General features: G+C 41.9%; 1 protein-coding gene across 1 annotated transcript in view; it reads left to right on the top strand.

Moving 5' to 3' along the window:
- The window catches only part of itga9 (integrin, alpha 9), a 51837-nt gene that overhangs the window by 18783 nt on the left and 20623 nt on the right, over window positions 1-12431 (top strand). The window contains exon 15 of the mRNA XM_058058166.1: window positions 1748-1908. Within this exon, the coding sequence (XP_057914149.1) occupies window positions 1748-1908 (161 nt within the window). The remainder of the gene's footprint in view (window positions 1-1747; window positions 1909-12431) is intronic.

Below are 12431 nucleotides of genomic sequence, written 5' to 3'. Positions count from 1 at the left end.
CACACTGTGTGGTTAGCCTTTGGCCTGACCACATGTGGCGGTGTTGAGCGCAGAGGTGTTGTCCTGTTCCTGTGTTTGGGTGTGGTCATCCTGCAACCCCCAGGGGAGCAAGGGCACGGTTACATAATGACTGCATCCCAGCTCTCAGGCATAAAGCTTCTTTTTTTGACTGTCTGGAAAACCATGTGGAAAGTGGAGCACCATGTGTTTTGGTGACGTCCACAATGAAACCTTCCCTTGCCTCCTCCGTAATGATCTCATGCTCTGCACTCTGCCTCTATAGTATGGAGGAAACAGTAGGGTTTGGTCTTTCAGGGGGTGTGTTCACCACCCCTCCCCATGTTTTACCAGGGTAACACCCTCTTGAAGCAATTACTACAGACTGAGGCTGATTCATTCATGGTTCTGGAGTTTGAACGACAAGGAGTTTGTGTATAGTTTTCTCAGAAACACCACTAACTTGACCTCACACTTATGATGATTTCTCTTCAAAATACTTGCTCATTTTCTCCATCACTAATGCCAAGGGTGGAACCAACAAGGGTGTTATGAAAACATGCTCTGCTTTACCAGCTGGAGGATTGGTTTCCTTCTACAAGGTTTTTCATCATCTTCTCACCTTAGGTTCCATTATTATTCCATTCTGTGTCGGTCATCTCTCACTCAAAATAGCTCCTGTTTATTAACCACCTAGGATTTCAGTCTATGGAGATGAGTAAGAGTCTCAAATCCCCTCTTGTTTTTTTTTTTGCAGTTCGGTTATTAAACTTTCCGGAGGGGTGTGGTATAGACCAGGGAAGATCTCATTTATGCTTTAATTTTTTTTCCCCCAAAATTTGTTACCAGCAAGAGTACAATTGTGTATTTTTCTTAATTTTTGAGTACCATAATTTTTGAGTACCATAATTATTTGGACAGAATTTACGCAGCAGGTCTCCGTATCCAGTCACTATAGAGTACTTTTTTCCTTGGTTATGAAGCCTTGATCCATTTTATAAAATGCACTAAATAAGACCACAAAATGACATGTTTCACTTAGGTCTGGGCAAGGCAGATGTCTATCAAATATTATTATTTTAAAGTCAAACATTGGCTATACAGTAGAACCTGGATTAACATCACTAATTGGCTCCAGAAGGTCAGACTCTAACTGAAACGGACACTCACTGAATAAGTTTTCCCATAAGAAATAATGTAAATCCAATATAGCCATTGCAGAAAGACAAAAATCTTAAAACACGCGTTTTTATAGATTTATAATTATACTTTTACCTGAAATAAACAATTCTGAATACCTATAAATATACGTATATAGACAAATATATATAGACATGATTCTTGATGTGAGTGTTCCCAACGACACCATGGAGCACCGAGACACCACACGGACACCACCTTCTTGTTTTGCCGTGAGTTATTTCTTGACTTGAATAGTGTTCCTCACTTCAATAGCCCAAAACGGAGCCAAGGAAAGTTTCAAGTGCCAGCATGTTGATGAAGAACGTAAAAAACACTATTGAACTGAATTGAATTCTCAGCTTGTTGCTGTGTGAAGCATGGCATCATCACTGATAGGATTATACAATTATTGGCAGTAAAAATGATACCAACATGAACTTATTGTTATGTCAGTATTGGCCAATAACAGTGGAGATAGGCCAATATTGGACAGCCCTACATTTAATGTCGCTTTTGACACAATCGTCCATGGCCTTCAGTTGACTCAGCGTGTATGTGTCTTATTCAGAGCTGATGTACAACCTTACAGCTGATGTGGATAAAAGACAAAAGAGCCTTCCTTCCCGCGTCTACTTCATTCAGAGCGGCTCTCAGGTCAGCCAGAAGAGCCAACAGCTCAGCCTGGACATCAACAAGGAGGCGTGCCAGCGCTACACGGCCTACGTCAAAGTAAGTCTGGACTGTCTTCCTCCCTTCAATCATCCCAAGCCGGAAACACTCTCATTATGCAATGTCACATTAAGGAATATTTATCTTGGAAGTTTGTTTCTATTTTCTTTTGTTTATTTGGACTCTGGTGAGAGAGGCCCAGTGCATATTTTTCTAGTCGAGATGTTTATATTGTATCATCCAAACATCAAGGACGCAACATCATCTGCTGGACGGAAGCTATTGTGCCCCCCTCCCACCACCAGTCAAGGAGGTTAATGTAACAGTCATGCGCTTGAAGGCTGGTGAAGTCATGCTGTAATAGGGGTGTGTGCTACTAGCCTCTAGTGTACATGTCTCAGAAAAAGACACAAACAAATTCCCCTTTGTCATCACATAGTCCCACTATTGTGTTCGCTGTGATCAAGCAGTGCAGCCACAGGGAGGGTCCACGTCCTTAGGGCACCATGCATGCTTGCCTTTACTCTAACACAGAAGCCCACTGTGCAGGCTTGTAAAATTTCACTACCATTTTTTTTTTTTACTGAGCACTCCTGGCGCTTTCTCTGTGGGAGGCTGAACTACCTACTGGGGAGGAGGAGGGGTACCGAGGGTTCTCATTTCAACGGCATGCCTCTCCTCCGTCACCCACTTTTACAATAATGTATGCCTCATGCGTACACGTTAAAGCAACTGGCGCCCTCAGCAACTTAACTGAATGTACATTTTCTGGCTTTTTCTCATACATAATTGAAGTTAGCTTAGTAAGTCTGAATCATTGTTTTTCTTTATTTTTCTCAAGCTGCCTCACATTTTCTCATCTCAGCAGCACAGCTTTGTAATCACACTTAAAGCTTTGTATTTACAACACTGGCGATAATTTCCCCACTGTATAAAGGCATATCTTACTGGCGATACTGTACATTAGTGGTGTCACAAGATGAAAACATCTGTCTTGGTGACACCAAGACCTGGCACGATGATAAATCAATTCATCACACCAGAAGTGAAAATGAAGTCGACAATGTGTCCGGTCTCAATATTTTGCCATGTGCATGCGTGTCTGTTTTCCTCGTCTCGTCTCTCATATCCAAACCGGCAAGAAGAGATGTTTCAGCACAATTGGCACGTTTGTTTGTTCCATTGCCCTTTTGTCAGTCATATAGTCGCTGGGTCTCGCAAGGTAGTTAATTCAATTAGTAGATTGCAATATATTGTCATGAATTTTTGATATTTTTTCATTGTACTTTCCTTACAAGTAATGTTAAAATATCATTGTGTAATGTCTTGTGAAACCCCGACTGTACATGTATTGACATTTAATATGACAAAATTTTATAACAATTTGCAGTCATTCTTTTGTTATGATATCTATCACTGAATGCATAGCCTAACATTAGAAGTTAAACTTTGCAAAACTGCTATCACTGTCAGACAACAAACAGTTTCTATTGCATGTGCATGCGTTATGTGGGGCGTGACCTGCTCGTAACAGGATGAGGGTGTGATATAATGCTAGCAGCACTTTGAATGTTGGCCCCTGTAGGCAGCTGGGGAACCTTTTGCAGTCCCTTTAACAGAAAGAACTCAGAGTCATTTGCCACTTTTGTGTGCTATTTGCAGTTATCCAGTTGCCCGGTTAAGATTCACTTTAATCTTAATGTTGGACTGTTTAACCATACACTTCATTTTATGTTTTTTACTATTATTTTCTTTTTTCTTTTTTTCCCCCAAATCCAATCATCCACTCATCCATTCTGTCCATCATTTATTCAGTCGGTTTGTCCTACACAAGGTCATACCTCTCCCAGCTGACGATGGGCAGACCACCTCCATAATAAAATGATTGAGTGCTAACATTGACGGATAATGTAGTGTGAAAAGGAGAGAATTCTCATTGGTTCATCATGAGCAACAGGCATAGGGGAGGGATTCAACTGACTAAAATGTGTCCAATTTGAATTGGCACAGCCATAGCAGGAGCAATTCCTTTTTGGGTGGTGTCCAGTGTTGGTTGCTAGTACAGTATAGCAAGGTGAAACATATTATGTTTGTCCTCATCTTTAAAGAATCAGCATTATCAGAGGTGATCTATCTGCCCATTCTAAGAGTCTTCCTGACCAGGGGCGTCATTTATCTTTCTTGTGTGTCTTCCCACATCAACCAACCATGTCCTCCCATTCCCCAGAAACAGTATCCTAATGGAAACCAGCCGGTTCCCCAGTTTTATCCTCATGTGTGGGTCGTTAGCCCCGCTTGGGAGTCCAAACATACTAGAAATGCAGGAGCGAGGTGAGCATCTCAGCAGGGTGTCAACTCTTGTGTAAGCTGGTGGAATATCGGCACGTCATGGATGATTTTCTGAGCTGTGATGTGTGAGAGCTATAGGGGATGTTCGCCTCAAGGTATCAAATTCAAAAAATGTATTATTTGCAGGTACTCTGATAAACTATCAACTGTATTTGGTAACTGAATATATTGGGAGTAAAAAGTAATGATGACACAGTTTAAGTTGAATTCGTTCAGCATAATGCACAGGCCTGGAACAGACATCATCAATTTCTACCATCTGAGTTCCAAGTGAAGTCTAGACGGGCTGCTCAGTAAATCATCAGGTTTTTTTTTTAAATATATAGCATATAACAGCAGGTATGCCGCATATAGACACTCTGAAATGATGCAAACCTTTCATGTTGACCATTTTCAACATGTTTTTATTGGCACTAACTTGTAGCATACCTGCCGTCCAGATGGATTGTGTTTGGTTATTTTGAAGAACATTAACCACACACTTGCCACAGATTTTACACTATAATGTGATGTGAACATTTAGGAAAAATGACCAGAGGTGCTGTGCCAATTTGCATCATTTTGTCAGGAGTACCAGCAACTTAACACAGAAATTCTTCAGTGTGATTTGGAACAATTGACTTACTTTTCTCATGTGTTGGGGTTTCAATGTGTTTTTCCAGAATAAACATTGGATGTGAAGTTGCTTGAGAGCTTGGCAGAAGAGGTCAGAAAATGTAGAGTGAAAATATTTTTAGGAAAGGTACCGGACATGCAACATGTTTTCCATCCGGTTTTCCTGGTTAGGATCACAAGAACCTGGACCCTATTCCACTTGACTTTGGGTGAGAGTCAAATTATACCCTGTCGTGGTCGCCAGTCACTCACAGTACATACAGACAAACATTTACAGTCACATTCACTCCTACGGACAATTTCGAGTCTGGATGTTATTTTAACATCCATGCTTTTGGGATGTGGGGTAGATAACCATTAGCCACTGAGTAAGAATCGTGGCATACAGGGTGCATGCTGTCATGAAAATTGTAGTGACATAGCTGACCACTGTAGGATGTTCTGTGCACCTAAACATGAAAAAATGGTATTGGGCAATAGATAGTTGGACAGTTTAGTATATATGAACATGCACCTCCATTGCTTGTCTCTGTAAACACACCCTTTTAGCTAATCCCTTATTCGGTGTGCTGCACTCCTCGCGAAGCTAAGAAACAAACAAACAATGGGCTTGTTTTTACGATAGCTATGAGCTGCATATTCAGTGGAGCAACAGGTGCAGTCTTAACATAACACAGTGATAAAGAGTCTGCCTCAGTGTAGCATAGTTACTATTCACTATGTCAGCATGCATACGTGCATAGCTTTGATACCTTTGATTCATTGCTTGTCTCTGTAAACACACCCTTTGAGCTAATCCCTTATTCGGTGTGCTGCACTCCTCGCGAACTCTGATCGCATGTGTACATCCTTGGCAAATTGTCCGTCGTCATATGTGTGTTTGTATTCCAGCGCACGCGTGTGTGCTTTGAAATCATGCCAGGAGCTATAAGAGTCCATTTGTGGGCATTGATGAGTGTTTTAGAGCTCAGTTGACGCATCTCAGTCTCCAAGGAGGAGCTAAAATAGGAAGCGAAAGCCGTGTGTGTAACAGTTGTCCGATTAATTTAGCTTGTCAAGTACACTGTATGCTACACCCCCAACACGTGCACTGTGCTCTGGCCCATATTTCACTCACAATGTGGCCTATATCTCTTGTCCCACTCACATTTGCTTTGCAACACAGCAGTCCAGCAACATTGGGATGTTTGCAGAAGGGGGCGTGTCGGGAATATTTCATTGACTCTCATTGTTTTGCTTTACTATCAGCTTGTGAGCAAAACACAATTAGCCAATTGTGTGTAAATGTAAGCACAAGCGGTACAAGAACGGTATTCAGTTACTGGTTGTCGTTAGTCTTCGTAAAAGTCAGGGGTCTTGACCACTTTTTGGGGGGAAGCTGCAATATTAACTTCCTTTCCCCCCCAATTTGCTAGTAGATTATATTCCAACAGTCTCATGAGATTGCTGATAAGTGAGTTTTCTCTGTAGGGTGCCTGGTCTGGTTTGCTTCCCCATCATGCCGGCATCTATGGTATGTGACACACTGGGACATGCGTATTGTTCCATTTTTCCCAGTGCTGATGAATGAGGAACTTTGGAAACAGCCGTATAACAAACTTGATTAATACCACAGCAGCCACTGCTTTTTGTCACTGCTCTGGCCTGCTGTTGCTTTTGGATAAACAATATCGATGGGTAACTTTAGGTTAACTTTAGGTTACCAATCATGGTAACTTTAGGTTGAGATCCGTTGACTAATCCACGTACATCACTCATCATATGTTGAATGATGTCAAAACTTTGTGGATATCTGTAATACATTTTCAGCACAACCCATAGGGGGCACCCCAAATGGCATTCACAGTCATGTGTATGTTTGGATTTTGAAACAAATTTCCCCATAGGAAATTAAAATGGAAATAATCTGTTCAAGAGTTTAGCATTTGTTATGGTCTTACAAGTGTAAAAATAAGATAACCCCTGTCAGCAGTGTACCAGAGTTAATCCTCATTTCCCTAACTGAAGTCTCCAGCGGGACTGCACGGCGGATTAGTGGTTAGTGCGTAGGCCAGCAACAGCTAGGAGACCTGGGTTCGATTCCCCCCATGGCATCTCTTTGTGAAGTTTGCATGTTCTCCCCGTGCATGCGTGGCTTTTCTCCGGGTACTCCGGTTTCCTCCCACATTCCAAAAACATGCTAGGTTAATTAGCCACTCCAAATTGTCCATAGGTATGAATGTGAGTGTGAATGGTTGTTTGTCTATATGTGCCCTGGGATTGGCTGGCCACCAGTCCAGGGTGTACCCCGCCTCTTGCCCCAAGACAGGGCTGGGATAGGCTCCAGCATACCCACGACCCTTGTGAGGATAAGCGGTAGAAAATGAATGGGAACAAAAGTCTCCAGCGGTTTGAACTCTCACTCCTGAACATTGTGGTTCAATTCTGAATTCTATGACTTCAAGGGTGTTTTCATTCATTCATTCATTTTCTACCGCGTATCCTCACGAGGGTCACGGTGTATGATTTCTTTCTTTATTGTTTTTACATGATTTTAAAATGTTTTGCATTCTTTTACAATAGTATCCTTTTCGGTTTAGGTCTTTTGGGATTTGAAGAAAAGCTCCATATCCACACAAATCACTAACCTGGATATATGCATTGTATATGCACTGGCGTCGCCTTGATTAGTTTAATACGCACATTTCCAACCCAGTCCTTAAAGTGAGTTAAAACAAATGTTCCATGTCATTGGCACCTGGCAGCTTTCTTCTAACAGACAAACAGGAAACCCTGGCGAGAGAAAAGCAAACCAGGAGTTCTTCTAACAACCTCCCAAAGAGTCCCCACGCGGATAGAATCCCAGAAACGGAATTGTGTGGCACGTGGAAGCCCAGAGCCAGGCCGGCTGTCACACAGCCTGCTTTGTTTGCCACTTTATAGACAAAATACAGACTTGCCCCGAAACGTGCAGTTCCTCCTGATGCCGCCCCCTTGGTTTCACTTACCAAGAGAGCTGATACAGTCAAAGTTCATAGCGGGAAGGTAATCATATCCAGCTGTCTCCTGTCACACATGGCTGCACGTCAAGCATCGTTTCTAAAGATCATAATTAAAATGTTCTCTAACAATATCTAGAGTGGGGAATGGCAAAGGCAATCTCTAATACTCGGTGCTTTGTCCTGAAATGTCGGCTGTTTACATCACAAAGTAGTAAAGATGAATTATTCCAGTTAAATTTAGAACAGACTAATATTTTGGTCAGGATTTCCCTACATGGTCCTGCCAGAGGGAACGTGAGACAGGCTAGTTTTGGGAGTGCACAACAAGCAGACATCTTGACAGTAAAAAAGTTTGAAGTCGTTCTCATAAAATAAGACAATAATCAAGACATTAGTGAGGTGTTGTTTTTCGCCATGGATCATTATTGTTGCTGTTGTAAATCCATCATCATACCACGACTGACCAAAGATTGTGCTGATTGGAGGATTTGTTGACTTTGGCAGCTTGGGATGCTGGGCAAAATGGTTCTGCTGGATTTTGGCAGTGTCGCTACAACATGATGCCATCGCAGGGAAACATAATGGGTGGCCAAGTCTGACCACAAAGAAGGGGATTCTCTAGCCATGCTTCCCTAACTTCCAAGGAGCAGAATGTTGTTATCCCATGGAAGGGGGAAGACAAAAGGCTGCCATTACTTCATCACTTGGCGTCTCCACGGCACTTCCCTGAGAGACATGGCCGTCATTGCCATGCTGTCATTTCCCACTTCTCTTTTGTTAATGCCTGTTATTTTTTATGTCAACATGATCCTCTGCTTCCTGCATTAACAGTCAACGTCTCTCGTAAAGCAAAGGTGAAAATGTACACACTGCATATCTGTTTATGTCCAGCTGAGAGGTCTCTTCAAGGATGAATTCAGCACAATTGTGTTTGTGTGCTGCAGCTTTATCAGGGTGGGGCCTATAAACAATGTCTCCGATGACAATAGTGAGGCAGAAGTTTGTTTCACGTTGAGTGACAAAATCAGCTGCAGGAAGCATCTGGACACTTCTTCCATCACCAGGATGGAACAGTCTCAAACACAAACACTGCACTTTTTAGCTGGCCCTCCCTCGAGAAGGCAGAACCTTCTCGCCATTTCGAAACATTTCAATTACATACTCATGAGACACATACGGCAAGACATCTTAAAACGTCTTGTCAAGACATGTCTATTACACGTGGTTATCGACACGGGTCTTAAGGTGTCTTGGGATGTCATTGAAGTATTAAGATGACTTGAGTTATATGAAGATGTCAAGATGTTTTAAGGCAGAGGTAGGGAACCTATGGCTCGGGAGCCAGGTAGGGCTCTTTTGATGACTGTATCTGGCTCTCAAGCATTTCTTACCACAATAAAAATGTATTTTTGCTAACATTTTAAAGTAAACATCACAGAAATCACTGTTAAAAATAATATTAAAAATCAAAACTTTCTTATGCATTTTAATTCGTCCATCTATTTTCTACTGCAATATGGCCGACCATATCCATCTTTCTTGATGATATTTTCCAGGTCAAACACCAAAACTTGATTATTACTGGGTAATGCTGTAGTCTACCTTGGTCATTGAGATGTCAAAAAAACATGTAAATGTAAACTTTCCTCCTTTAGTCAAATAGCTAAAGCTGCAGAACCAAGCCTTCTGGCAAAGATGGCCAAAAGAATGAAATATACTGAGTACGGTGCAAAACCATGCAGCAGCAGAAGTTGCATTAATGGCAGCAAGTATTTGATTTATTATTAGACACTGCGCTGCTCACGAAAGTATGCTGGCCACACCCCCTTGGCGTGGGGTAGTGTGCCTGGTCTACGTAATTAGAGCCCATTATATCTAAAACTGTTGGTCTTACATAAAAATGCACACATTTTATTGCATTCAAAATGTATATGGCTCTCACAGATACACATTTTAAAATATCTGGCCTTCATGGCTCTCTTAGCCAAAAAGGTTCCCGACCCCTGTTTTAAGGTATCACTATTCCGCATTCCTCTCCTTATCAATAAACTATCAAAATTAGGGTGACCAAACATCCTGTTTTCCCAGGACGTGTCCTGTTTTCAAGTGTTGTCTTGGCCGTCCTAGGTTAGTTTTAGAAAGTGATGAAAATTCAATGTTCTAAAGATATAAAAACAGTTACAACGCGCCACCTAATTAATGCATGTAATGGGAAAAACCTCTCACAATTTTGTATAGGCACATTCATGATAACATACTTACTGTATTTTGGTCATTTTAAGCATCAAATCAAATCAAATCAACTTTATTTGTATAGCACTTTTCCTGCAAGGAAATGCAACACAAAGTGCTTTACAGAATTAAAACAATTTCCACAATTAAAAGGAAAACAATGAAGCAAAAAGAAAGCCCCTCCTTCCCACCCTCCATACTAGACCCACACACGCACACAATCACACACAGTAGGGAGACATGGCACGGCACTGAGGAACAAGGAAACGCCACCTTTGGGGCCGTCCACACTGGGAGGAGCTGCAGGCCGTGCCATCGGAGGACCAGCACCCGGGCCCCCCGACTCCGATAGACGGGCGGACCCCCACATTAAAGGGAGGAACCCCCAGCCGGCCGTGTCGAAGGGACCCAAGGATGGCACCCCCTCAGCAGACCCGAACAGACCCCCCAGTGTGGAGGACCCCCCTGAGGAAACACTGGAGTTAGAAGCTATCACCGGAACTTCCTTCAAGGGCGCATTGATTTCACAAAGGCAACATACTGGAAGGCTACACTTAGCATTAACTTTTCCTAACTCAAAAACAAAAACACAGCAGTAGTTGCAGCAGCTCCAATATGTAATGTTACATTTCGGTAGTGGCCTGACGAGTTGGGAGGAAGTTTCTCTGACCAACTATTGGTGAAGTTGGTCGCTGGAGACCTGGAGACCTGGAGACCAGCATACCAGCACGAAAACACAACATATGGTGGTTGCTGGTCTGTTCTGTTTTTTTTCAGCAGGGATATGCTTAAAATGCATATGTTTTGACTAAAAATGGCCGGTATTTAACCATGAACCAGCATAATTTATTCATATATTTGACGCCGCCAAATTGGAACCAGTAAGTGCAAATACAACAATTGAAGTCTGCATCTGGGTAGCTTTAACTGTTTGCACAAGTATGGAGATAATGAGCTTCCTGTTTATGGATGTCGAACGTTTATCACAGTGTTGGAGGAAGTTAATCTCTCAAAGCGAGGAAGTCTTCCAAGGGTTGTTTTTCTAAACAACAACATCGTTTTGGCTCACTCATTAATTATTTTACAATTAAACTGCCTGCTTGCATGCAAAAAACCCAAATGAAAGTATTTATTTGGATAGAATTATTTAATTTCCTTTCTTTACGAGCTTTATGGGATACTTGTTGCAGTGGCTCTGTTTGATTACCCCGTTGTTACGAGCCCCATACTGCTTCCTTAAAAGGATCTCATCTGGATCCTGCTCCTTTTTTTGTTCAGCATGGGGATTTGTTTAGTTTGTGCAGCAGTGCACGTGACTCCAGCTTCATCAGCCATGTAACTGTAGACATGAATGAAGGGTTTAAGGTAGGCTGCTGCTGATGATGATGGGTAGGATGGGTTAAAGATGTAGGGAATGTAGAGGCGGTAAGGGGGATCTTTTTGCTTCTGCTACTGTGCTGCAAAGGGGTCATTTCCAGAATTAAACCCTGTGATCCTGAGAATAGAACAGAAGCAAATACCTCCTCGAAAATAAAACAATGTGGGAGGGTTGAGTGAGAAAGCTTTGAGGGACCACATCTGTGTATTTATAGGCAATTGGCAGGCTTTCACATTCAGATACTACATAACACAACTGTGGTCAGCACTGGCATAGAATCAAGTAGTTGTTGATAGAATGTAGTAAAAATAACAACTCTGATGATTTTGGTATGTTTGAGGAGTAAACCTAATCCAGCAGCGAAGTGAGGTACCTTTCTCTCCTCTTTTATGAATCCCAGCTGTGCTTTTCACTGTCCAGGGGTCAAATGTTGAATGCCTTCTTCATGATGCATGCAAGGCTATAAAAGTTGAGGGGAATTTGTGTTTACGTGAGCTGCATATTTGATACAGAAAATGTAGCTGTGTATCTTGGGACCTCCCGCAACCTAGGGGTCTGTGTTGCGGGTCAGTTTTGTTCGAAATTTCATGCTGGGTGGAAGCTTATAAAATGAAACATTGATTTTTAATAGCACTAATAGTTAGCATGTTGCATGAAGAGAACCTTGCTGTTTATTAGACTCAAACAAACTCGTCAAACAGCTTTATGTGTGACGGTTCTCTGTTTCCTGCCCGTTAGGTGATGTTCATATGCTCTGCTTGCAAGGAGGAAATATACGTACATTTGCTCATGGGACGCATTTGAACACACACAGCTTGCTAGTCTCGCTTTTGCAGAAGAGGTTAGGATTTGATTAGCGATGTATTTGTTTTACAGAACTCCAAAACATTGGATTCAGGTTTGTGTCAAATATTACCGTTTTACGCAAATAAAGGCAAAAAAAGTCAACCAGCCAAAAAGATGATTACAAAAAAATACCTATTTGCCAAGGGATAAATAAAATTCTTTATATTACTTTTTTTGCGCGA

Source organism: Doryrhamphus excisus, chromosome 20 (genome assembly GCF_030265055.1).
Source record: "Doryrhamphus excisus isolate RoL2022-K1 chromosome 20, RoL_Dexc_1.0, whole genome shotgun sequence".
NCBI lineage: Eukaryota > Metazoa > Chordata > Actinopteri > Syngnathiformes > Syngnathidae > Doryrhamphus > Doryrhamphus excisus.
This window is presented reverse-complemented; position numbering and strand designations above follow the sequence as displayed.